The sequence below is a fragment of the Eptatretus burgeri genome, chromosome 12, assembly GCF_056783735.1.
Source record: "Eptatretus burgeri isolate ZD-2024b chromosome 12, Ebu_testis_v1, whole genome shotgun sequence".
Classification (NCBI taxonomy): Eukaryota; Metazoa; Chordata; class Myxini; order Myxiniformes; family Myxinidae; genus Eptatretus; species Eptatretus burgeri.
Genome location: NC_140972.1, coordinates 87750789 through 87778288, shown reverse-complemented (window position 1 = coordinate 87778288; position 27500 = coordinate 87750789). Strand labels below are relative to the sequence as shown.

Below are 27500 nucleotides of genomic sequence, written 5' to 3'. Positions count from 1 at the left end.
AGTTAATCTGCTAGGTAGAGATTTGTTGTGTAAGCTAGGATGCACGATAGCATGTACAAAGGAAGGGGTTATGTTGATATTCCCAGGGATAAGACACATTTGGCAATGATGATCCTGATGACACCGCATCCGATTGTTTATTGGTGGAGACTGCCAGAGGAACCAATTAGAAATGCTTGGTCATGCCTAAATCTTATCTCAGACGAAAATAAGGAAATGCAAACGTGGCTAGACAATGCACAAGTGACAATGCACACATATTATAACCCTCCACATTGTACAATCTATTATGATGCGGGAGGGGATGACATTGAATTTGCGGAGAAAATTGCTCCGCATTTGGAAACACGTAATGATTTATTGCTTTGCCGCCTAATGGTTGGTAAGGAAGGTGTCGCAATGGAGGTTAAGCTCACAGACGAGCAAAAGCAGTTGACAAAGTATCCGCCGGGAGTAACCTCACATGCAACAATGACTACAGCAAAGGGATATCACCCAAAGGATTTGGGATTTATGGTTTACCGCCTACAGGAGGCAGCAGTGAGCTGCACAGAAACAATAGTGCACTGGGAAGTGCATAAGCTGGAGAATAACGAAGGATGGATTTGTGATCTTATGGAAAAAGAGATACAAGGACTGGTGGAAGAGGTTAATTTACCACCAAAGCGTGAAAAGGCATTGGAGATGATGAACACGATAGAAAAGGTGGAAAATCTGATGGGAGAGGTCCCACCACAATTGTGGACCAAACATGACAATGATGTGGGTCGAATCATTGGGGCAACGCCCCTAGTGGTTAAACTCAAACCGGGAATGCCTTTGCCAAATGTGTGCCAATACCCTCTCCGAAAGGAGGCAGAGGCTGGTATTGCACCAGTAATTAAGTCCTTGAAGGAACAGGGTATAATTGTGGAAACTACAAGTCCGTGTAATACACCTATATTGCCAGTAAAAAAGCCACAGAAAGATAAATGGAGATTTGTCCAAGATTTGCGAGAAGTGAATGAGATACTTCAAGGTGTTCACCCTGTGGTACCTAGTGCAGAGGGACTGATAACATCTATTCCCGCTAGCTCCACTCATTTCTCAGTCATCGATTTATGTTCTGCGTTTTTTAGCGTACCCATTGATAAGGAATCGCAGTTTTTATTTGCCTTTACGTACAAAGGCCGTCAGTACACATGGACTGTGTTGCCCCAGGGGTTCGCAGATAGTCCAACATTATTTTCGCGGCCTCTACACAAGGATCTAGAAGATGTTGTTTTCAAAGGTAACTCAGTGCTGCTACAGTATGTGGATGACTTGCTAATTTGCTCCCCAAATAAAGCAGCGTGTACAAATGATACGCTGCAGCTGCTACGGGCGTTAGCAAGAAAAGGACACAAGGTAAACAAGGACAAACTGCAAATGGTCCAAGAAAGGGTTAAGTATCTGGGACACCACATCTCCCACGGAAAGAGGGAGTTGGACAAAGGGAGGATATCTTCGATCACGGAAGTCCCCCGCCCTCGCACAGAGAAGGAGATGATGCGATTCCTAGGTATGGCAACTTACTGTAGACAATGGGTTGTTGATTATGCAATTCTAACTAAGGAACTGTATGTTGTGGTCGGGAAAAACCAGCCACATCAAATTGTGTGGAATGAGCAGATGGGGGAATGCTTTACAAAATTGAAAGCCGCACTCTCGGTGGCTCCCGCTCTGGGGCTACCAGATTATGACAAAACGTTCTTCCTTTACTCTCATGAAACAAAGGGATTTGCACAGGCTGTGCTAACACAATCGCACGGCGACCACCAACGACCAATCGCATACTTCAGTCGAAGGCTGGACCCGGTCGAACGCGGCCTACCTCTTTGTTTACAAGCAGTGGCTGCAGCCAGTTATGCAGTGAAACGCACGGCAGAAATTGTAACGGGGCACCCTCTGGTTTTAAGGGTTCCCCACTGTGTTGCGGCTTTGCTCACACAAAAACAAACACAACATTTAACCAATACACGTTTGATGCAGTATGAGACGACTCTCCTACACCAACCGAATCTACAGATTGAAAGATGCAACGTTCTTAATCCAGCCTCTTTGCTGCCAACGGAGGACGACGGCGACCCACACGATTGCACGGAGGCGATCCAGGAAGTATCCACTGTACGCCCGGATCTAAAGGATCAACCACTAGAGCGACCGGACCTCACCTTGTTTGTTGATGGTTCGGCATACCGAGGACTAGATGGCTCGGGGCATGCAGGATACGCTGTGTGTACAGTTGATAAATTAATGGAAGCGTCCCGTCTGCCTTCTCATTTCTCCGCCCAGCAGGCGGAATTGTGTGCCCTTATTAGGGCCTGTGAGCTGTCTGCCGATTCCGCGGTGAACATATATACTGACTCTAGCTATGCTTTTGGTGTTGTACATGACAAAGGTGCGATATGGAAAATGCGAGGGTTTCTTACCTCTGCAGGAACACCAATAAAGAATGGCAGTTTGGTGTCTGAGCTGTTTACAAGCATTACACTGCCAGCGGAAGTCGCAGTTATTAAATGCCGTGCGCACCAGAAACTGACAACTGACATTGACAAAGGTAATGATAAAGCAGATAAAGCTGCAAAAGAGGCGGCTAGTCTGCCTTTGCCTTAGATAATGCCAGCACGATTGGCGAAGGAGCAAATCAAGCTGCACCAATACAGCTTGTCAGACATTATTGCAATTCAAGCTGCTGCAACACAGGAGGTTCATGATAAGTGGCAAGCAGCAGGAGGAGCAGCGGATGACGACGGACTTTGGTCAAACAGGGGGAAGGTAATAGCACCTGTTGAAATCCTTCCATGGCTTGCACGCATGGCCCATTTGAATGGACATGTGTGCAAGAGGGGGACTGTGAGACAAGTCCAAGAATCATGGTATGCCCCAGGGATTGGGAAGATAGCAGAAGGGGTCTGTAAAACTTGTCAGGTATGTCAACAACACAACCAACACAAAATTGATAAGATAGGGCAGCCGGGAGCCCACCCGGCCCCCTGGGGTCCTTTTGTGCACCTACAAATAGACTTTATAAATATGCCACCATCATGCGGATATGGAAATGTCTTGGTAGTGGTAGACATGTTCACTAAATGGGTAGAGGCATACCCATGTACAAAGGCAGATGCTGCCACCGTTGTGAAGCACTTGTTAAAAAGCTTCTTCTGCCGATTTGGCATCCCTCACAAAATATCACATGATAAAGGGGGACACTTTACGGGGGAACTAACACAGGCAGCGTGTAAAGCACTGGGAATAAAACAGGCATTTCACTGTGTTTATCACCCACAGTCAGCGGGCCCCGTGGAAAGGCAGAACGGTATCCTAAAGAACAAGCTGGCGAAACTAACAACGGAAACAGGGTTGAAGTGGCCAGATGCATTACCCTTGGTACTAATGAGCATGCGATCCACAGTGAACCGGAAGACAGGGTTATCCCCTCATGAAATACTAATGGGAAGGCCGATGCGGCTTCCCGTGACTGCCCCACCAACATAAACAAATTGAGTATTGCAATGATGGATGAAAACATGCTGACATTCTGTAAACAGCTCTCCAGGATCGCGAGGACGATACACACGAGAGTGAAGGAGGCCTTACCCGAGCCAGTGGAAAGGCCGTATCACACCTTCCAGCCAGGAGACTACGTACTGATAAAGCACTTTACAAGGAAAACGGCCTTGGAACCAAGGTGGAAAGGACCGTTTCAGGTATTGCTGACCACCCCAACTGCCGTAAAGTGTGAAGGTAAGCCTGCTTGGATACACTTTTCACACTGCAAACTTGCCATCCCAACAGAGGAGGAGGTTGTGCAAGAATGAACCCATTACAGCAAATCCTAGTTGCTATAATTGCCTTCTGGATGGGAAGCTGGGAAGTGGAAGGGCAAATTGATAACTGGACAATCCAACCCATCCAACAGAGGGGGAAAAGAGCAATTGGGAACCACACTGAACATTTACACGAGTTGGGAGTACATGGGATAAATACATTCTTACTTTTGTCGCACAAATATGCTACATTGAGTAATAAGACTAAGTGCTTGGTGTGTGCTTATCTCCCGCACTCCTCACAAACGGGTTTGCCATTATCTGTGATCCCATTTGAGGAAATAGACTATTGTGGTGCTGCTTGGTACAACAATTTTAATTTGACTAAAACAACCGGTAACTCATCATGTGTGGACTTTACAGGTGCGTGGTACCCTCCTTTTAATTTAAAGAAAAGACCTCCGTACTTCAGAATCACATATAAGCGTATGGGATTTATCTGCCTTACTTGGACAAAGCCCCATGCCAAATTTCAGGCAGGGAACTCCACTTGTAATATATCAATAGAGATAAATGACTTACCAGCCAACAGGAAGGGAGAGAATGGAACATATCCGAAGGTTGCATCTAATGGCACATATTTTGTGTGTGGGTATAGAGCCTACCCATGGCTGCCAAACAAATGGGGCGGTTCATGTTATCTAGCTTATGTCGTACCGCACATGCGTTTGATCACTGATCCATTCTCTGGGATAGATCAAACACGACGTAAGAGAGCTATATCAGATGGGGCATATGCAGCAATGATAATTTTCCCCCGATATGGGGCCTGGGTGGCAGGAAGAGAATTATCAGCATGGCATCAACATTGGAAATAATGGGGAACGATACCGCTGATGGGTTTGAAAAAAATAGCGCGGAGCTGGTCGCATTAAGGACTACTGTAATGCAAAATAGAATAGCTTTAGACATGATTCTAGCTGAGAAAGGGGGAACATGTGCTGTAATTGGCAAAGAGTGTTGTACCTACATCCCAGATAATTCAGAAAACATTAATGACCTCGCGGGTCACATAAGAAAAGAGGCGAGCAAATATAAAGACTACAGTAATGATAACATGAGTAGCTGGTTAAAGGGATTGTTTGGGGGTTGGGGAGGAAGTGTTTTAAGATTTTTTATAACAATCCTGATAATCATCATGGCAGCCTTTATATTACTGATGGTTTTCAAGATAATTGCCCAAAAGGCCATTGGAAAGTGTTTTTCAGGATGGACAACAAAGCCCAGTTCCCAGCTAGTACAGACGGTGATGGCTCCGGTGAACACTGCTGGACTGCTGCCATCCTCAAACCTCCCTGCACTTACACCTACCCCCCCCCCATTCCAATACTATGTACCCCACCCATGTCACCCCAACCCACGAACAATGAAACATATTGTAACCTTGCCGTAGTTGCCGATCCATTACTCAGGCTTCCTCCGAGTGATGAACAATTGCTTCAACTCACATTGGACGAATGTCTTTCGTTGCTTGCACCAATTGAAGGGCTAGGTAGAAATACCATTTGATTTGCCTTGTTGGCAATTGCTGGCAAATTGTGCCTTCATTATACTCTGGCTTGCAGTTTATCAAATATCTTTTTGCTTTGTTCATAAAGAACATTACATTTATATACTTTAACACTGCCTTACTTGTTGTTCATGAAGTTCATTAAGCGGCAATATGTAATCAAATATTTAATGGAACGTATATTCCTGTATAACTTCATTCTTGTTTAGCCATGAGCAATTCTTGTACGAACAGCTTTTGGGAGTGCTTGGCTTCCTTATATTCTATGTTTAAATGTTGCGATATTTCCCGATTTCCCTTGTTGAAGACTTGGGGTGTTAGTGGACCGGTTGGAAAGTGGGTAGGAACCCCCTTTTTGGCTAGGGGGCGCAGGTGGAACTCCCGACCGTCTTGGACCATCTGGAGCTAAACATAAGGATGGCCCACGCACTGGGGGTTGCTATCTGCTGACCTGCCGGCCTGCGGATGCTCCTTTTCTTCATTTGTAGTTTCTTTTGCAAATGTTTCAAAGAAACAAGAGGAGGGAAATGTCGGGGATTGTATGTACTCCAACAGCAACCAAACATGTGTACTAGTGTTTGGTTAAAACTCTTGAGTTAATTGGAAATGGGGAAAGGATAAATCTTCCCAATGTTTATCTGTGCACTGTCAAGGAACTTGTTTTCGCGCCAAAGGGCTGGCACTGTTACAACACAGCTGGTCTTGTTGACTGTTTGAAATGGCCTTGCTAATCGGGCAGCTGGGCTACCTGGAATCTGTTGGATCACTGCCCAGAACTGCTAAGGCCCAACAACATGTAGGAGGCTACCTTTGAATATTCTTTAAGGGAATCAAGGGTGTTGTTTCTGCACTTTTTGTGCTCTCTTATCAGCAGTACTGACAGGAGAATGCTATAAATTAATGAATGGTAATAAATCCTCTTTGACACACAGTTATTCAAAGGTCGCAGTAAACTGAATATAAGGCAGTGCCGAAAGACAGCTCACCAGAGGATTAGGCTGGGTGGACTATTGTGTTCAAAGCCTGTTGTCTCCATATGCATATGTCTGATGTGTAATAAACCCTTCTCTACCAAGATCGGTGGGAACAAAGCTTGATCTTAATCATTGTGGATCTCACCTGGATCTCTATATATATATATATATATATATGTATATGTATATATATATATATATATATATATATATATATATATATATATATATATATATATATATATATATATATATACATATACATATACATATATATATATACATATACATATACATATATATATATATATATATATATATATATATATATATATATATATATATATACACATATACATATACATATACATATACATTGTAAGGGATTCCAAACAGTGCTTTTGGAGACATAGTGAGAGTTTTATCAGGATTGAAAGATATGTTCCACACGTGTTGGACAAGTTTGTGATTTTATCCAGATCTGCAGAGAGCGAAGTAGCTGCGGCTTGCAGGTCTGAGGAACGACAGATGGTAAGACAGAGAGTGGAGTCATCAGCAAAGAGATAAAGAATATTTTCCAGAGAGTCGGAGAGATCATTGATGAAAACCAGAAAAAGAACAGGGCCCAGAACGCTACCTTGAGGAATTCCAGCCTGGACAGGAAGAGGGGATGAAATAACTCCATTTCGGGCCACAAGTTGACTGCGACAGGAGAGGAAGTCTGTGAGCCATGAGTGGAGATGGCCTTGGATACCATAGGAAGAGAGTTTGGTGAGCAGGGCAGGGTGCCAGACTGTGTCAAAAGCAAGCAATATGTCCAGGGATATGGCTCTGATTTCATATCTGGCATTGAGTACCTCCATCCATTGTTCGGAGAGCAGAAGCAGCATATCCAGGGTAGAGTGACCTGGTCTGAAACCAAATTGATGATCGGAAATCACGCTATTGGAGAAGAGGAAGGATTTAATGTCTGAAGCGATGATGTATTCCATAACCTTTCTGATGATTGGGTCAAGGCTGATTTGTCTGTAGTTGCATGTATCTGTTTTTGCACCTTTTTGTGCAGGGCAGTAATGTTGCTGATTTCCAAGAAGATGGCAGATGACCTTGTGCAAATGAGAGGGTGAATATAACAGAGAGAGGGTGAGCAAGAGCAGAGGAGCAGGTTTTTAGGAAATGTGGGCTGATGCCGTCTGGACCGGTTGGAGAGTCTGAGTCGAGGTTTGACAGCAAGCTCTCCACTTTGCCAGAAGAAAAGGGACACAGAGTCCAGGGACAGTTTGCTGCGACTGCACAAGTCGGGTGCAGAAAGCGATGGGTTTCGGACACAAGATTTCGATCCAAACACCGAATTAAGCATTCAGCCTTTTCACATGTGGTATCAGCAGTGCGGCCATTTGAGGTGAGAGAGGGGATGGAGGGGTAGCATACACCAGAAATAGATTTGATTAGATGCCACCAAGATTTTGAGGAGGGAGAGAAGTTTGAAAATTCAGACTTGCTATTCTAAAGATGTTTTCTGGCTCTCCTGAGTGTCGACACACACTTGTTCCAAGCTTTATGGAAGGAATTGAGATTATCCTCAATTGGGTTTGCTTTCCATAAGGCAAAGGCAAGTTGTTTAAGGACAACTGCCTCGCCACAAGCTTCAGTGAACCATTGGCGGGCGGAACACTAGGACAACTGAAGATGAGAGGGGATAAATCTGTGCATGAGAGAGAGAGCAAGTTTCTTTGAAATAATTCCTAGGATGAGTTGATGTTAGAGAAAGTAGCGATGGGAGACCAGTCTAGAAGTTTGATGGCTGCTTGGAGACCTTGCCAGTCAGCTTGAGTGAAATGCCAGACTCGACGGTGCTGAGGTGGTTCTTTGGTAACAGCCCGAGAGATGTCCACTTTGACAAGGACGTGGTCAGAAGAACCGATTAGAGTGGAGAAAGAACAGCAGATATTTTCTGGGAAATTTGTCAAAATCAGATCCAGAAGAGATGGAGCACCGTTGGTTGAGATCCGGGTCAGGAAATTGACCGATTGAGTCAGTTCAAATGACTCGCAAAAGTCTTTTGCTGAGGTGCCATGACTGGTGAGAGAGGTACCAACACCCAGCCAACTGGCATGATGGCAATTGAAGTCACCACATAAGAGGAAGAGAGAGTTTGGATGAGTGTATAGAAGTCTGTCCATGCTTTCAGATTGTGAGGTGTAAATGGAGTTATCGCTGTTTGGTGGATGGTACAGCACACATATAAACATGAGGTGGGAGTGGAGGGGAAGCCGTAGCCAGAGGTATTCCTGGGGGTGTGGGGGAGTGAGGGCAGCACATGGAGAGTGAGGAATAGAATCTTTGATGAAGAGAGCAACTCCTCCACCAGAATGATGCTCAGGTCTGTGGTGGTTTTGAGGGTCGAGGAGCAGTTACTAGTTGAAACCCGAATCATATCCAGCTTCCTCCTGATGACTTCATATTTGCTTTTTACTTGTTTGGGTTCCTTCTGAATATTCCAATGTAGGACTGTACCAATTTGGTCTTCCATTTGATTTGAATTGAATTATTTTCATCCCATTCTGAATTCAGTTGAATAATAATAAACGTCATGGGCCAGGGTCAAGTGTCTAATCAAAGCGGGGTTGCATCAAAGCAGGACGTCTTGTTTTGAATTTATTTTCATCCCATTCTGAATTCAGTTGAATAATAACAAGTGGAACTCCATTGAGAGATCGGTGCAAAAACGATACAGAGCACGATATATCAAAAAGTTGTTTTCGGGTTCAGATGAAACTTAGTGGACATGTTGGGTGTGTCGCAAGGATGAATTGATTCGATTTTGGTGAAGATCCGAATCTGGGTCTGGATGAGAGAATTATTAAATTTTGAAAGTGATTCTTCACTCGATTGAGTTCTGCACGGCATGATATTTCAAAAACGAATTGGGCCCGATATGTTCGCGTGGCTCAGGCATTACGTGGCGGACGTATGTGCTCCACCGAGTACCCTTCCAGTTTCAGAGATGAAACAAACCTCATGCGAGAATTTACACGATCCACTGCAAGAACGTGATGAACCCAAGTGACTTCACACTCACAACTTAAACTTGATGATTCCTCGAAGATGTGTGTGTGTGTGTGTGTGTGTGTGTGTGTGTGTGTGTGTGTGTGTGTGTGTGTGTGTGAGAGAGAGAGAGAGAGAGAGAGAGAGAGAGAGAGAGAGAGAGAGAGAGAGAGAGAGAGAGAGAGAGAGAGAGAGAGAGAGAGAGAGAGAGAGAGAGAGAGAGAGAGAGAGAGAGAGAGAGAGAGAGAGAGAGAGAGAGAGAGAGAGAGAGAGAGAGAGAGAGAGAGAGAGAGAGAGAGAGAGAGAGAGAGAGAGAGTCCTTTTTACTGAATGAATAGATTCTCACCTGCACGAGCAGCAGTTTAAAATGAACCAGTTCAATTTATTCTTGATGTGTGTACCAAATTTAATAAAGAAATAGTTAATGGTTTTGCAACTATGCTCTGGAAACAAAGGTTAACCTCAATTAAGAAACTTATATTCCCTAAGCGTGTGCAATATGGATGTGAAGTTTCCCTTTGATCTGACCAGCCGTTCTGGAGAAGATGTTTGAAGGTTTTAGGGTAAATTCAATATGGCTGCCAAACCATGTGACCTATCAGTTAGAAATTAACAAACTTCTGAAAGGATGTCTTGGGGAAATTGTATGTGAAATTTTGCCTCAATCTGTCCAGCCATTCTGGAGAAGAAGATTTAAAAAATTTATTAATTTTCAATCAAATATGGCTGACGAACCATGTGACCTATGACATCATAAATTTACATTCTGCCTCCAATCCTCCAGTGGAATACATGAGTGAAGTTTCGTGTTAATCGGATGAGGTGTGTTTTTCTATCCAAGATGGCCGCCAAACCATGTGACTTGTGACGTCATAATTTTTACTATGTATGCAGACATTATGGAAAATGATAGTTGCAAATTTTCGTTTCGTTAGATTATGTGATTCCAGAGAAAACATTATTTAATATTTTTCTTGAATCCAACATGGCTGCCAATCCATGTGACCTATCAATTAGAAAATATCAAAAGGCACCAGTTCACCACTTGCTTGATATGTGTATCAAATTTCGTAAATATATCTTGAGGGGATTTGTAGTTAAGCTCCAGAAACGAAATGTGACAGACTGACGGACAGACGGAACTCATTTCTATATCCCCCGCCAACTTCGTTGGTTGGCGGGGGATAATAAACGTCATGGGTCAGGGTCAGGTGTCCAATCAAAGCATGGTTGCATCAAAGCAGGACGTCTTGTTACCTGGTCATCACTGGCAGCAATTATAAAGTGGCAGTTCTAGTTATGTCTATTAGTAATTACGTCGCACACCAGTACACAAACACCACAAAAAATACACCACACAAAACTACACAAACATCATGCAAAACAAGTCCGAGCAAGGATCTGTATTCTCTGATTGCTATTTTTCTTGTGTAGTTTATGCTTCATTAACTCAGTTTAACATTGAATGGAGTCTATGTGTGAATGCATTTTGACCCATTCGTGTTTTTTGGGAGATGTTTATGGCCAAAATATTTTTGGTTCCCAGGGCCCCCCCAAAAAAATTCTTAATCCACCTCTGCGTATGACCCACCCACCTCTGACTCACCCCCACTATATATTAACCCTCATTCCTGTCCCTTTTGTCTCTTTTGCTCCAATGAAGGGTTAATGCCTGAAATGTCAGTTTCTCTTTTCTTTAGATGACGGTTAGAGCACCTCGTTGAATGTCATGTTGATTTCATCCATTGTCTTTCGCAAAGCCGAGGCGAGTTGTCATCTGATCTGTACCCTGAGGCCTGAACAAATTATAAATTTCTTTCTCCAATCACCTACAATGAACGTCAGACCTGGGCAACCGGTTCATTGAAGACTTGGATCAAAGCTTTGCCCCACTCCCCAGCCAATCTCACAAGAAGGTGGAAATAATTGGGGTGTTAAATCAGTAGTAGTAGTAGTCGTCGTAGTAGTAGTAGTAGTAGCAGTAGTAGTAGGCGTAGTAGTAGTGGTGGTAGTAGTAGTAGTAGTAGTAGTAGTAGTAGTAGTAGTAGTAGTACTAGTGGTTGTAGTAGTAGTGGCAGCCCTGTGTTTTGTCCACAATTCATGTACAGTGCAGCACTTATAAGTGATAATTATCTCCGATGTTCTGACCCAATTCATTCTTAGATGAACTAAATCAAACCATCCATACTCCTCCTTAATTCAGTTACATGTCCCATTAAACACTTGGCCACAGGAATTTAACCGGACTATGGGAACACAGTGACCTACCCTTTTTCATTCACAGCGACATCTTTCCCATCCCAAGGAATTACACTTCGGTTGATTGTTTGGTCGATCATTTAATGTATCGTTTGTTCACAGTGCAGCCGCTTTTACAGCTCCCTCTGAAGGATCGTTTGTTTCGAGAGGAAACACCCCCTGATGACGCAGCACTGAGACAGCGTCTTAAGTAGGTTTTAACCCCACAATATCACAAATATATGCCCAGACGACTCGGAGGGGAGCACAGCACCAACGACTCCATCCTAACGCCCGTCGGCCAACATCACCTTGTGCTCCAGAGAGGTTTCCCTCCCTTGAAGTAATAACATGTTGTATTAACTCCGTTTGACAATGCTGAGCTGTCATAACAACCACAATACAAATTCAGTGCAGGATTTTGTAAGTAAGGCGTGTCACAATCACAGGGAACAGTGTACACCGAACCACGGACACGCCCACCGAGGTATCAAGTTCGAGGAGGACTCGTTGCAGGGGATTCACACGAGTCTGAGACACATCTGATGAGATCAGGATTTACTCGGTTCTACTTTAGCGAGCACCGATCTATCGATTCAAACCAAGCCTGTTCAAACCGGACGTTCATTTGTGGTAAGAAATTTATTTTTCAAATATTTAATTTGGTTACGATGACTCCATGCCGAACTGAGCCGTACACAGACGTCACACAGGCGAACCGTGTACACAGGTGTCACACAACCAAACCGTGTACACATGTGTCACACAACCAAACCGTGTACACAGGTGTCACACAACCAAACCGTGTACACAGGTGTCACACAACCAAACCGTGTACACAGGTGTCACACAACCAAACCGTGTACACAGGTGTCACACAACCAAACCGTGTACACAGGTGTCACACAACCAAACCGTGTACACAGGTGTCACACAACCAAACCGTGTACACAGGTGTCACACAACCAAACCGTGTACACAGGTGTCACACCGCCGAACCGTGTACACAGGTGTCACACAGCCAAACCGTGTACACAGTTGTCACACAGCCGAACCGTGGACACAGGTGTCACACCACCGAACCGTGTACACAGGTGTCACACGGCCGAACCGTGCACGTTTGTGTTATATGATCACAGTAGATTACATCCAGGACATGGAACATATTGCGATGGTTTCACATCTCACAACATGATGATGAGGCGTTTCAATCCTTCCTTGTTCTCCTTCCTTTCTGTTGAAAGGTTCACAATTTACTTGTTAAATAATGTGAACCGCGGCGATTAACGAGGGACGAGACTTCACGAGCTGGATTACGTCTTCATTCCACGATGAACCATTTATCCGATGAAGGAGAACCGAGGAGTGTTGATTTACAGTTCCTACACTGTAAGAGAGAAGAGAAGATGATGCCAGCTCTCTTCCAAATGAATACATACATACATACATACATACATACATGAACGCACACACACACACACACACACACACACACACACACACACACACACACACACACACACACACACACACACACACACACACACACACACACACACACACACACACACACACACACACACACACACACACACACACACACACATACACACACACACACATACATACACACACATACACACACACACACACACATACATACACACACATACACACACACACACATACACACACACACACACACATACATACATTCAGACATCTACATCACTGCTCTCTTTTACATCGGCCGACAGACTAGAGAACCCACCGCCCCCACCTCCCCTCATGTGAGCCTACTTTAACCTACTTTAACTTTTCCCAAGGAACCCAAGAGTATGGTAAGGAGAAAGATGGGGAGGGCCTGACAAAGGCTGATTGTGTGCTCATGCTCGGTCTCCGTGGTGACGGGTGCTGGTACGACTTGTCATCCGAGAACCTTCTGCTCTGTGCTTCCCCTCCCCGACAATTAACTTTTGAAAACGCACGTCGTGCATTACTATGAATAAAACTTCAGCATTTATAATTATGATTCACTTTACAAGCAAAAGGGGAATCTGATGCTGATTGTACGTTCTCATCGTTCCACACTTTTCACAGGATATGTACATGAAGAAACGCGCTTCACAATGTGTAATATGCATCACGTGATGTCATACCAGGTGTTCTTGCAACAAAATTGATCTTTACAATGAAGGATTCCACTTTCCGTGCTTTGAGTTTACCGAATGTATGAACCAATCCCTCCAGGTGAATGTTTTGTGTCGTTTCATGTTCTGTTGACGAGGTGGATCGCCCACAAGTGTTTGTTGCATCATTGAGGAACGGATGTGTGTTTTGATCAACTTTGGCTTGGAAAAGCTTCGCTCACCATGAGTCATATAAACAGGAAGGGGTAAAGAGGATGCGGACAGGAATAAACGAGTTTGGGATATTATCCGTGAGATTATTTTTTACAAACAAAGTTCAAAACATCTTGTGGTCGTGCCCACTTTGGAACTCGTCTTGGAATGGCTCACAATTCCCTGAACAAATCTGAAGCATCAACACCTTTGGAGTCCTCGTGTTGTAAAGCTTGCTCGAGCTTCAAGAAATGTTCCATCACTTGATTTGATGTTATAGTCTGTAAATGGTGAACATGATCCACGAAGTCAAACAGAACTAATTTGATGCATCTGAGTGACTCTTTTTTTCAACCGATTGCATTGCTGTGTCAAGTACAGTCTTTTTTTTAATTTTTTTTTAATGGTTCACTGAATTTTTTACTTGGAGTTCTGAATAGGCTCATTGTCTATTTCAAATGTGAACTACGTCCTGTTTCTCCTAAAACTGAATGGATGCGGTTCAAAGTGTGCCGGAATTCATGAAAACAAATAGCACAAAAACAATGCACAAACATGTTAATTAAAGCTACAGTTTGGACAAGTTTTTAAGTTGAACTCCCTAACCCGATTTTACCCAATTACCTCCAAAATTTGCGGATTTGGGGTTCACAAAGATTTTCAAGAATGTAAGCGGTGATTTTCCGATCAGGTTGAAAAAAAAAATTGAATTCTTTGGCTTGAATGCAAATGGCAAGGCCCTCCTGTGTATACTTAACACTGTGCGGGGTATCGTGTTCTATGAACTCTCTAGTTGTGCATGTACTAAATTCTAAGTCACATAATAACAACAATAAAACTAGAAAAGCACGAAGTCGAGCACATAACTCCGCCAGGCTGAACAGTTTATGTTTTGTATCCTATTGATTGGCCGGATCTACATCTGGACCTAAACCAAAATCTAACCGGCTTGTTCTTGTCATCTAACCAACTCGTCCACCAAGTCTCGTCTGAATCTGTCCACAATTTTTTGAGATGTCACGCTATATGTCACTTTAGGCCCGACATTTCAATGGTGAAGAATCACTTTTAAAATTATCATATCTGGATCCCGATCTTCACCAAAATCAAATCATTTCGTCCTTGTCATACACTCAACAGTTCCACCAAATTTCGTCCGAATTCCTCGACAACTTTTTGAGATATCCTGCTCATTGGCAAGCAAACAGACAAACAAGCCGGTAGGCAGACATGGGTAGTCGACTACCCAATAGAACCTGACGCAATGGGCCCGTTCGATGGGGAATGACCTGAGGATTAGGCACAAGAAAATTCATGATTCTAGCTTCAAGGGTTAATGCTGCAGATTGTTTTATCGTTAAAATACCCCCACATTTAGAGGTTTTTCGGCCGTTGCTAGGCAACAGAGGGGTCCATAGCAGCGGTTCTTTCTCACACATAACTAGGACATACCATGAACCTACCATACCAGTTTCATGTATATCTGACTCATAGTCTCTGAGATATAACGAACTTCGTTTTTTATTGTTTTCGACCAGGGTTCATTCAAAGTCTATCTTCTCCGACAGTTTTCATAGGATCCGGCTTGAAATTTTTGACAATATGGCTCAATGTACTGCCCACAGTCGCTCATGGCCCGATTTTTGATTTTCGAAAAAATAAATTTTTCATGATTTTTCAAAAATTTCAAAGTCCCGTTGCTAGGCAACGGTGGTGTCCATAGCGACGGTTCTCATTTGCACACAACTAGGTCATGGTATGAACCTACCAACCAAGTTTCATCGAAATCGCCATTGTATTAACTGAAATCGCCATTTTAAATACTGATAATAAGGGTAGAACAAATCTCAATTTTTTTTTTCGACTAGATCGACTACCCAACAAGCCGGTAGGCGGCGATGGGTCGCCGAGCATGGAAACTATAAGATATAAAGCAAAATTGATGTCATATAGCGGATAGGGAATCACCTTAAAGGCCCGGTCACACCTTGACGTTTTAGCCAACGTATGCCGATTTTTGAATTTTTTTTATAAAACGCTGGCACACGTTGAATACGTTATGGGTAAATTTTGATAACATTGAGAGAACGCTGAAAAACACTGCCATACGTCGTTGTACGTTGGCTTTAAACGTTGTACTTTTCGGTTGTCCTCAAATTTTTTCATGCTTGAAATTTCACGACGTATGACGGCGTATGACTCACACGTTCCGCTACGCTGGCCACAAGTTGTATGCACGGTCTGCGATCGTTGACAGACGTCAACAAATGCTCCTTGTAAGTTAATCATAAGTTGAGACACGCCGAGGTAATGTTTAGCGTACCCGAAACTTATTTCTAACCTACGATTAACGTGTTGTTGGCACGTTACGCGATCCTTGCCACACATCGACAGACGTTACTTTTAAGTTACTCATAGGCTGAAAGACGTCGGTATAATGGATCGTCCTTGCGTCAGCGTCCACGGCCACGGCCAGGACAATTATTTGCAGCATTCTTCAAACTTTTCTTCGGCATGACGAGGATGTTCACACTTCGATGTCTAGCTTGGCTATGATTCCAATTGTCCATCGGCAGCGTCTATTTAAAATAGTCGAGTTTGAGCGTTTTAACACGTTCAGAAGAAACGCTTCAAATTTCCAAACCCCAGCGTCAAAAAACAAAGGCGAGTGACAGCAATTTAAATCGTTCATTGTAAACAATGAAAATGGCAGAGTGGTACCGTTTAAAAGTCGTTGAGTGCAAAAAAAATCCAATTGTTGAGCGCAAGCGTCTACTTTCAATAGTGGAGATGCAGCCATTTAAATCGTTGAGTGGCAGCCTATGAACCTTCCCGTGGACACGCGGACGCAAGGAGGATCCATCATAACCCACACCCTCCCCCTCACACTCACCTACTACTGCCAACATGAACAAACTACTACTAATACTAATACTAATACTAATACTGATACTGATACTGTTACTGCTGACATGGACATCAACTCAAAAAGGAACTCGAAAACACTGTTGGGTTCCCCTTTTATGAGCAGCATTTTTATATACCAATTCCCAAAACCGCTGTGAACACGTCTTTATATGGCAGTTGTAAGGTAGAAACACATTCATTTTTTTTTTTGGCGACCGGAAGACGTCATTGGAATACGTCTACATACGTCGATGTGTGTTGGGACTACGTAAAGAATTGGTTCAAAGCACGTCAAACATAAGTTATAAATAAGTTTCGCGTAAAAAAGACATTACCGCGACGTGTTTCGACTTATGAGTAGCTTATAAATAGCCTTTGTGGACGTGTGTAAGCGTCCGCATATCGTGTGTACAACTTATCCCCATCGCATGCGGAACGTGTGTCATACGCCGAGTACGTCGTAAAATTTTGAACATGTTTAAAATTTCTTGACGTACTCTACTTACTACGACGTATGATAGCGTACTTTAGCGTTCTACTCACGTATACCAAACTTACCCATACCGTATTTGACGTGCCCCCAACGTTTTAGACACATTTTTCTTAGGTCGGCATATGCTGATCGCCAAGGTGTGACCGCGATGTTGTCACTTCCATTTCTACGGCAGTTATGATTCGAAAGCCTTTTAATAGGCTACGTCACGACATCATCGGCGATGCGTGCAACGCGCTATGCCTAAGTTAGACTATCGTTGGGCATAGGTTGTGTAGGCCAACAACAGGTTCAGCATTCGTTGGTATAAGTTATCTATAACACAACGAAACGTTCTGTGTCCATTACTAATATGTTATGCATACGACCAACTCGTTATGAATACGTCCGAATCTTAAAAAAAAACATCAAAAGTTTAACGTCAGCCAGCGTTTTACATACATTTTAATACGTTGCCATCGCTGGCTAAAACGTCAAGGTGTGACCGGGCCTTAAGATTATGCATCTCAAATCTCATTACATCCAGTTCCATCTACTGATAACTACTCGGTATCCATTTGAATGAAAAGTACCGAAAATGCGGTTTGAAATCGGAAATCCCCAAAGTTCGAGGGGGTGCTGTGGGTGAACAAAGATCTAAATCGAAAATCCGGCTCGATCAATTGTGCCCAATGTGTTTCAGACGATTAGTGTGAATTTTCATGACCATCCGACCATAACCCTAGGAGGAGTAGCATTTGGCGCGAAGGCACCTCCAGCTCTCGCATATTATCGATTTTTGCACTAATTGACCTTTGACCCCTGACCTAAGTGAAATCGGTAAATATGTCCTGAGGCAAAGTTGTAGTACTCATTGAGTACCATGAACCTGCAAAGTTTCATTCGTATCGATGCACTCACCTGGTCGCAAGGGGCCTTCAATTTTCGCCAATTTTCACGCATACCCCAATTGTAGGTGGCGCTGCGGTTAAAGTATTCCATATATCACAAAAAACGGAATATATTTGATAGAGCATCACCTGTAGATCATTCATGCCAAATTTCATAACCCTACGTGGGATAATGGCATTCGGAATTGATTTAGTGAAAACGGTACCGATTTTTAAAGTTTTTCGGTTGTTGCTAGGGAACCAAAGCGTCCCGAGCAACCATCACAATTTCCAAAGCACGAGGTCATAAGATGTACCTACCACCCGAGTTTGGTCAAAATTCGCCCACGTTTACTACCAATTATGTTGACGACAAACGAACAAACATCCAAACAAACAGAATTACTGACAATAAGGGTCACCTATTTCGGCGACCCAACAGATTGACATGCAGGGGTGAAAACATAACCCACGTCCACCTTCGGAGGTGGAAGTAATTACATCATCCATTCCACTCTATTAAAGGAAAACGTCATACCAAAATAAATAAACTCATTTTCGTAACTATATGATCAGGTACTTTAACTATATGATCAGAGCCATTTCCTTGCAGGATTTGCCTTTGTTACCTCCACCACCGGAGGTGAAGGAGGTAATTGTTTTCATCCCTCTCTGTCTGTCTGTTAGATTTTGTGCAGGATTTCTCAAAAAGTTTTGGACGGATCTGGACGAAATTTTGTGGACAGGTTGGGTGTGTGACGAGGACGAACTGATTAAATTTTGGTGAAGATCCGGATCAGGATATGACTACTAGAATTTTTAATGTGATTCTTCACCTTTGAGAGATAGGGTCAAAAATGATAAATAGCACGATATCTCAAAAAAGTTGCAGATGGATTTGGACGAAGCTTGGGAGACACGTTGAGTGTGTGACAAGGAAGAAATGATTCAATTTTGGTGAAGATCCGAATCCGGATCTGATCATTTTTATGTGATTCTTCACCATTGAGCGACAGGGCTAAACTCATATAAAGCACGATATCTAAAAAAGTTGTAGAAGGATTCAAATGAAATTTAGTGGATCGGTTGGGTGTGTGACCATGACGAATTCATTCGATTTTGTTGATGATCCGGATCCGGATCCATATACGAGAATTATTTAATTTTTAAAGTGATTCTTCACCATTGAGAGATGGGGCCAAAAACGATATAGCACTGCATAGCACGATATTTCAAAAATGTATTCATTGGGCCCGATACGTTCTCGTGGATCAGACATTACGTGGTGGAGGTATGCGCTCTACCGAGTACCCTTCTAGTTCTTCATTGTGCTCTGGCAAATGAAGGTTATAACAGAAGGATCATGATACTTAAGATCAGATTTACCATTTTATACCAAGTATATGAGTTTTTTTATTTTTTATTTTTAAGAATATCTCGAATGTTTCACGGCTAGTCTGTCTGTCTGCCATATCGTGGAAGAGCTCGGATTTTTGTGGAAGAATTATATGTTTTGCACAGAAACCTGGGTCCCGCCAATGTTACTGTTGTTCATTTGGAAAGGGGTGGGGGTGGCACGGGGAATACCAACAAGTCATTTTTAACTGAAAAATGTAAACAAAATCATAAAATATTTCATGTTTCTTCATAAAGACTCAGGGCGAATGTCCTATTTGATGGGTTATTTGGATGGGGTGTGGGTTGGGGGTAGGGTGGTTCCTCCAGCCATTAATAAGTTTTCCTATGATGGCAATACTCAGCGCAGATTTAGTCTCTCCTATGCACAGCACATTCCAGGCAGTCACACATTTTCCCAGGATTGGGATAGTTTGTCGATGGAATATGTCATGCTTTTGACGATGAAACTTAGTCTTGCTTCCACCTCACACTTTACACATCAAAGCTTTCAATGATTTTCCCATTGAATGATGAAAATGTAGTTGTCATAACTTCCACATGAGGAAGGACAAAATATAAGTGTCTTGGAGTAATTAATCTGCCAAAACTATGGTTGTAAGATATATGTAAAGGCATTATTTTATCCAGTCCAGAGCTGTTACACCAATATTTGTTTACTCCTCTCACTTTAGTTAAGTTTGAGTTTTTTTTCGTGAATCACTCATTCAAAAGGCGTCTCCTCTCTGAGAAGCACTAGATACATACATGGACAGATATCGATGAACCAAGTGAGTCACATACTTTCTACAGCTATAAAAAAAACCCAGACACATCATGTTGTCGTTCTGAGGGCCAAACATGAAATGAATCAAATGAATTTAGAGATGAAGTCATGACCACACAGCAAAAAATAAAATGTACTCAATCTACCTCCACTTTTTTTGATTTGGTGCTCTTGTTTTAGATGTCCAAGATGACAGACAAGTTGGATGTGATGGCCTATCTGGAACGCATAAACTACAAGGGTCCTTGTGAGCCAAACATTGATTGTCTGCGTCAGCTACATGTTGCTCACCTGACCTCGGTGCCTTTTGAGAACCTAAGCATTCATTGTGGAGAGGGTATTGTGCTCGATCTACTCCTCGTTTATGACAAGGTAAAAAGTTATGGAAATCATCACGTCAATACCTTTGGAAGGTGCTGAAAGTTCATGAATAACAACCTGTGTTCTCAGTTCTTAAACGAGGATAATGCGCTATTGTTCAAATGTTTTGTACGATAAACAATGCTCATGATTTCGTCGTTCCTTTCAATGTATTCCAAATATTGAGCAACATTCCGGTTCTGGGTTTGGAGCATTGGCAGGTCTCCTTGGGGGCTCCCTGCTGACGATCTCAAAGTTAAGTTTCCGGTCGTTATCTGTCCCGTTTCAACTGTTTATTTTCTCACCTACGTGTTACTGTGTGTTCCTAGTTCGGTTTTGTTTCAAAAATCGTGCTATTTTGTGAGATTTCGTCGAACTTGTCTTACTGGGTGCTTCAGGCCTATCCTTGAGGCTTGAGGCCGACCCTTTGTTCCCCTCGGTGTACGATCGTGTTTATTTGTTTTTTCTCCCCATTATCTTCAATTTCTATCTTTCCCACTTTCTTAACGTCCCCCATCTTCAATTTCTATTTCACTCTATTTCTTATCTTAAATCAAAAAAAAAAAACAAGAAACACTACCTTTCTATGATTTGACTTCTTCTTCTCCTTCTTCATCAGCTCTTCTTCCTTGATTTTTTCTACAACACTTCCATGACCTAATCTGTTGAAAACTCTCTCAAACATTAATAATAATAACAAAAACGATCTCTTATAATGCTTCCTCTTTAACACGTGTGGTACTCTTTACTGTATGATAATGCACAACTCTTCTACGATTTAAACAGACTGCTCTCAATTCGAACTTTCCTTCATTCCTTGCCTAAAAAATCCAACTGTTACAGCATTTCTTCTCTCCATTCTCTGAATTCACCTTTATTGCATCCCTCAATAAATGTGTTTAATCGCATAACTGACCAAAAACTTTTGAAAACCCCAGTTTGCTATGAATGTTTGCTTTCCATCAACCATTCTTTTTTTTCCAACTTCAGTGCCAACTCACTCCTCTCACCCCTCACTCTCAAAGCAACCATCCCACTCTTCACCCTCCAGGCCTCCCTCTCACCTCTCTCAAACCCCCCCCTCACCTTTCTCCCACCATTCATCCCCCTCACTCATCCTTCTCAAAGTTGCCCTCCCCTCTCATCCACAAAACTGCCTCCTTCCACTGCCCTCTCACTTCCATCTCTTCACTCTACCTACTCAAATCCCCCGCCCTTGTCCCCTCTCTTGTCCCCAAATTCCCCCTCTCTTGTCCCCCTCTCCCCCAGCACCACAGAGCCTTTTCTCCTCTTATCTTCATTCGGCCCCCTCCCCTAGCTATTCTGCAATCCCCCACACTCTTTCAACAACACTCCTTACCTCCCCCCCTCGTCCCTTGTACTACACTCCCCCGCCCCCATCCCCTGCACCCAAAGCCTCCTCCCCTCCCTCTTCATTAAAAGTATGGACCTCAAATATCCGGGGCCTTCGCTCAAACGTTTCAGATCTTTCCATACAGGTTGCCACTGACAAACCAGACATAATCTGCCTAAAAGAAACTTTCCTCCCCCAAGACATGTCTGACTCCCAAGTATCTCTCCCTGGTTACTCCCTCCACCGGTTTGACAGACCTGAACCTCGCCCTGGTGGAGGTGTTGCTCTTTTCATCAGACTCTATTGCTCACTCTCCATGCACTGCCCTCACTCCCCCACACCCACAGGAATACCTCTGGCTACGGCTGCCCCTCCACTCCCACCTCATGTTTATATGTGTACTGTACCGTCCACGAAAGAGTGATGACTCCATCTACACCTCACTATCTGAAAACATGGACCAACTTCTATCTTCTCATCCAAACTCTTTCTTCCTCATATGTGGCGACTTCAATTGTCATCATGCAAGTTGGCGAGGTGTGGGTACCTCTCTCACCTGTCATGGCACCTCAGAAAAAGCTTTCTGCGACTCATTGGGACTGACTCAATCGGTCAACTTCCCTACCTGGATCTCAACCAATAGTACTCTATCTCTTCTGGATCTGATTTTGACCAATTTCCCTGACAATGTCTGCTGCTCTTTTTTCCGCTCCAATCGGTTCTTCTGACCACGTCCTTGTCAAAGTGGACATCTCTCTGGCTATTATCAGAGAACCACCTCACCGCCGTCGAGTCTGGCATTTCACTCAAGCCAACTGGCAGGGTCTCCAAGCAGCCCTCAAACTTATAGACTGGTCTCCTATCACTACTTTCTCAAACATCAACTCATCCTGGGAATTCTTTCAAAGAAACTTGCTCTCCCTCATGCACAGATTTATCCCTTCTCGTCTTCAGTTGTCCTACCCTTTCTCCCGCCCTTGGTTCACTGAAGCTTGTGGTGAGGCAGTTGCCCTGAAACAACTTGCCTTTGCCTCATGGAAGGCAAACCAAACTGAGGGCAATCTCAGTTCCTTCCATAAAGCTCGGAACAAGTGTGTATCTACCCTCAGGAGAGCCAGAAAACAACATCTTTCAAATCTCAAGTCAGAAGTTTCAAACCTCTCTCCCTCCTCAAAATCCTGATGGCCTCTAATCAAATCTGTTTCTGGTGTATGTTCCCCCTCCATCCCCTCCCTTACCTCAAATGGCCGCACTGCTGATACCGCACGTGAAAAAGCTGAATGTCTAAACTCGGTGTTTGCAGCTAAATCTTGTGTCCAAAACCCATCGCTTTCTCTACCCACCTTACCCAGTTGCACCCAACTGTCCCTGGACTCTGTGTCCTTTTCTCCTGACAAGGTGGAGAGCTTGTTGTCAAACTTCGACTCAGATTCTGCAACCGGTCCAGACGGCATCAGCCCATGTGTCCTCAAAGCCTGCTCTTCTGCTCTTGCTCACCCTCTCTCTGCTTGGATATGATCTCAAAGAAAAATGGCATGCATCTGTAAGCAATCATTCATTGTCTGTGTGCCAAGTTTGAACAAGATCGGTAAATGCATGTACAATAAATGGTTGAGGACGTGTTTGACACCGGCTTTTTTTTTTTACAACTAAGATGGCTGCCAGTCTGTCATTTTTTATTGCATCGCGAATCAAAATGATGTGTGTATGTATACCATAATTTGTTGTCTTTGTGCCAAGTACGAATAAAGTTGGTCAATACATGTCCGAGATATGGTTGCGGACGCACACATGCACACACGCAAGGACACGAAAATTGAGACCAAATCCATAATCCTCCATTACAGACTAAGTCCAAGAGTGATAAAAAATCACACTTATTCCCCATGAGGAGTGCTTGCCATGTGCCAAGTTTAAATTTTTTCCTTGGTGCGGTTTCAGAGATCCAAAGTTTTTCCTTTTTTCCAAAACGGCTGCCACACTACATGACCTATGACATCATAGTTATCAACTAAACATTCTCCATGAGTAGTCACTTGTATGGTGAAAATTTCGTCCAAATCTGACAAGCGGTTGCAAAGAAAAACACATATTCTGTGTGGACAAACAAACAGACAAGCAAAGAAGCAAGAAAGATGTCATGCAAAGCACAATACTTGCGAAATCCATGAAACAAATTTGACCTCAAAAATAATTGGTGGTTGAATTAAATGACCAAATATGCATATACTCTTCAAATTTCAAGTCAATCAGATTAAAATTGAGGATTTTGGAAAGTTCACCAAAGTTGTTGACCTTTGGCCTCTGCTGACCTTGCTGCTTATGTTGACACAAATGTTATTGATGGTTGAATTCAGTGACCTGATATGCAAATCTTCTTGCTTTGCAAGAATCTTGCAAATCAGGTTGAAGTTTATTGTACCAATGTAAAAATTGCCACCAAAATTTCAATTTTGGTATAGAATCATCGTTTTCTTTTAGACCACATGTTCGACGTAGGCTGCACGTTGTCTGATCACTGCTTGCAAACGCGTTGTCATGTTCTCCATCACTTTGGGAAACGTTTCCTGAGGAATGTTTTGGATTTCTCGGTGGATGTTCTCCTTCAGCTGATCAAGAGTCTGAGGCCGAGGGTTTCCATAGATCCTGTCCTTGAGATACCCTCACAAGAAGAAGTCTGGAGGAGTAAGGTCAGGGGAATACGGTGGCCACTCAATGTCTTCCTAGAGGGAGATAAAGCGGCCCTCAAAATGTTGGTTGAGAAAACGCCTTGTTTCCCTGGCTGTATGGGGCGGTGCCCCATCCTGCTGGAACCACTGGGTTCTCATCTGGATCAGGTTGTTTCTCCTACGGGCCTGAGTACGTAGCTCAGGCAGATAGAATTCCTGAATCATTTCGTGATAGCTTCTCTGGTTTACCGTGCAAGTGCATCCCTGGTCATCTTCAAAGAAGTATGGACCAATTATCCCATAACAACCAACCACCACCCACATGGTGACTTTGAGAACAGATCGAGGCACCAGTTCAGTTGATGCATTACCAGGATTTTCAGTTCCCCAGTAGCGAAAGTTTTGCTTGTTTACCTCCCCAGATAAGTGAGCATGGCATTCGTCCGTCATGTGAAGTTTTTTGAGGAAGTCTGCATCTTCCTCCAACTTTCCTGGGAACCAATTTGCAAAGTCTAGTCGTTTGCATTTCTGTTGATCAATAAGCACCGTTTCCGTTTGAATTTTGTATGGAAAGGCATGAATGTCTTGGCGAAGGATCCTCTGAACGGTGCTCTTATGAATGTTTGTCTCAGCATAAAGTCTTCGAATCGATTTTTTTGGACTCTGAACGACCGCCTGTCTCACCATTTCCACATTTTCTTCACTACGACCTGTCCTCTTCTGACCACTGTGACCCTTGTGAAGGTCACAGATGGTTCCCACATTGGTAAACTCTGCGACGGTGCACTTTATTTTCCGAAAGTTTGGTGCATGGCGCAAGTGGATACTGAAATGTCTCGAGTAAAGACGTTGCACCTGTCTGACACTTTTCGTCTGGTGCCAAAGTTCAACAATTTTCGTCCATTGTTGTACGGTCAGTCTTGGCATTTTTCTGGCACTTGCTTGGTATGAAAATAAACTTCAGGGTCTCTGCAACAAGAAATGAAACATTATTGACAAAATTACTGCTTTTTTCGGATCAAACGAAGCATTTTAAAAGTTGTATTTTTTTGGGGACACCATATATATATATATATATATATATATATATATATATATATATATATATATATATATATATATATATATATATATATATATATATATATCGTTACGGTTGTGGAAATTCGCAGAGCACCATATAGGTCCTCAGATCGGTTTTGTCGATAAGTCTGTGTTCAGATAGATTTCCCCACCGATGTTTAAAGGGGATTATTCGTGTAACCGGGCTGTGAATCTTCAGTTAGCCGTTTTTCTTTTGCTATCGTTATTTTGGACCAACCGCATTTCAACCACCACAACCACCTTCTCCACAACGCCGACCACAACCACCTTCTCCACAATTGCCAACATCCCCACAGACAACGAACCTTCTCCACCGCTGCCTTCACACAACCACCTTCTCCACAACGCCAACCACAACCACCCTTCTCCACAACGCCAACCACAGCCACCATCTCCTAAACCACATCTCCCCCGATAACCAAGAACGAACACAACGCCTCACCTTCAACCCCGCAAACGCCGCCATCTTTGCGCCAGCCACAGCGAGTTCCCAGCGAACAGCATCGCTGCAAACAGACGCTGGGGTTTCCTCATTGCACAAGGACGGTGATTTCACCCACGTCCGCTCTCCTTTGTGGGCGCCAGCGACGGTGATTTCACCCACGTCCGCTCTCCTTTGTGGGCGCCAGCGACGGTGATTTCACCCACGTCCGCTCTCCTTTGTGGGCGCCAGCGACGGTGATTTCACCCATGTCCACTCTCCTTTGTGGGCGCAAGTGACGGTGATTTCACCCACGTCTGCTCTCCTTTGTGGGCGCCAGTGACGGTGAGTTCAGCCACGTCCGCTCTCCTTTCTGGGTGCCAGCGACGGTGATTTCACCCACGTCCGCTCTCTCCAAGCTTCTCCTCGAATTTGGATCAGGAGATCGAAGGGTCAGTCGGTCTGGGTTTGGAGTGGTGTTAAGATCAAGGTTCGAGTCCAGTGGAGAGCAGTGGAGGTCTGGGTTCGCCAAGGAGACGGGAGCTGGGAGCGCAGCCAAGCCTGCCATGCCGAGCAGAACTGCGCGTTCGTGTGCGGGACGTGGGGAGAGCCGGAGAGAGGTCGTCAGCCAGCACCGAACGGTCCGAGGTGATCGGCTTCGGGACAGTCCGAGCGGCGCTGAGGGATGGACCGGCTCCTTAAGAGAGCATTAACTCTAAGAGAGCAAAAGACCCATTTGTTCCTCTGAGGAATTGCCGGCTGGGCCCGAATCACCAGGCCGCCCGACCATGCCTGGGCCGAACCGCGGTCACGCCAGCTGCCGTGAGGACGGGACGTCGCGGGTTGCCCCAGCGAGGCACCACGAAGGTGAAGGAAACCAGCCCGACCTCTCGGAGCTTCTGCGGTCATCACAGCTCCATGCTCATAAAGACCCAAGAGTTCCAGTCTACCCCTCGTCTTTCCTGGGGTTTTTTTTCCTTGTTTCTTTGCATGAACATTGTGGTGCCATGTCCATAGGTAGAACTGTATAAGTGTACGTAATTAATAGAATGGTGGTAGTTCTTTTTCTTGCTCGTGTCTTGTCCCGACCCCCATTTATTGCATGCTTGTATATCCCTGCATTGCTGCTTTGACCGTATATGTGTGCAAATAAATGTGCTTGTGTGAATGTTAACCCGTTC

The 27500-nt window shown here is 43.8% G+C and overlaps 1 protein-coding gene and 1 long non-coding RNA gene across 2 annotated transcripts in view; both read left to right on the top strand.

Annotated features, from left to right (window-relative positions):
• The window catches only part of LOC147016070 (uncharacterized), a 7885-nt gene extending 2327 nt beyond the window's left edge, over positions 1-5558 (top strand). Inside the window, exon 2 of the long non-coding RNA XR_015049985.1 lies at positions 3570-5558. This is a non-coding gene — a long non-coding RNA (uncharacterized LOC147016070). The remainder of the gene's footprint in view (positions 1-3569) is intronic.
• Positions 5559-12067: 6509 nt separating this feature from the next.
• The window catches only part of LOC147016069 (arylamine N-acetyltransferase, pineal gland isozyme NAT-3-like), a 26328-nt gene continuing 10895 nt past the window's right edge, over positions 12068-27500 (top strand). The window contains exons 1-2 of the mRNA XM_085848756.1: positions 12068-12251; positions 20592-20783. Of these exons, the coding sequence (XP_085704882.1) occupies positions 20592-20783 (192 nt within the window). The 5' untranslated portion in view covers positions 12068-12251. The remainder of the gene's footprint in view (positions 12252-20591; positions 20784-27500) is intronic.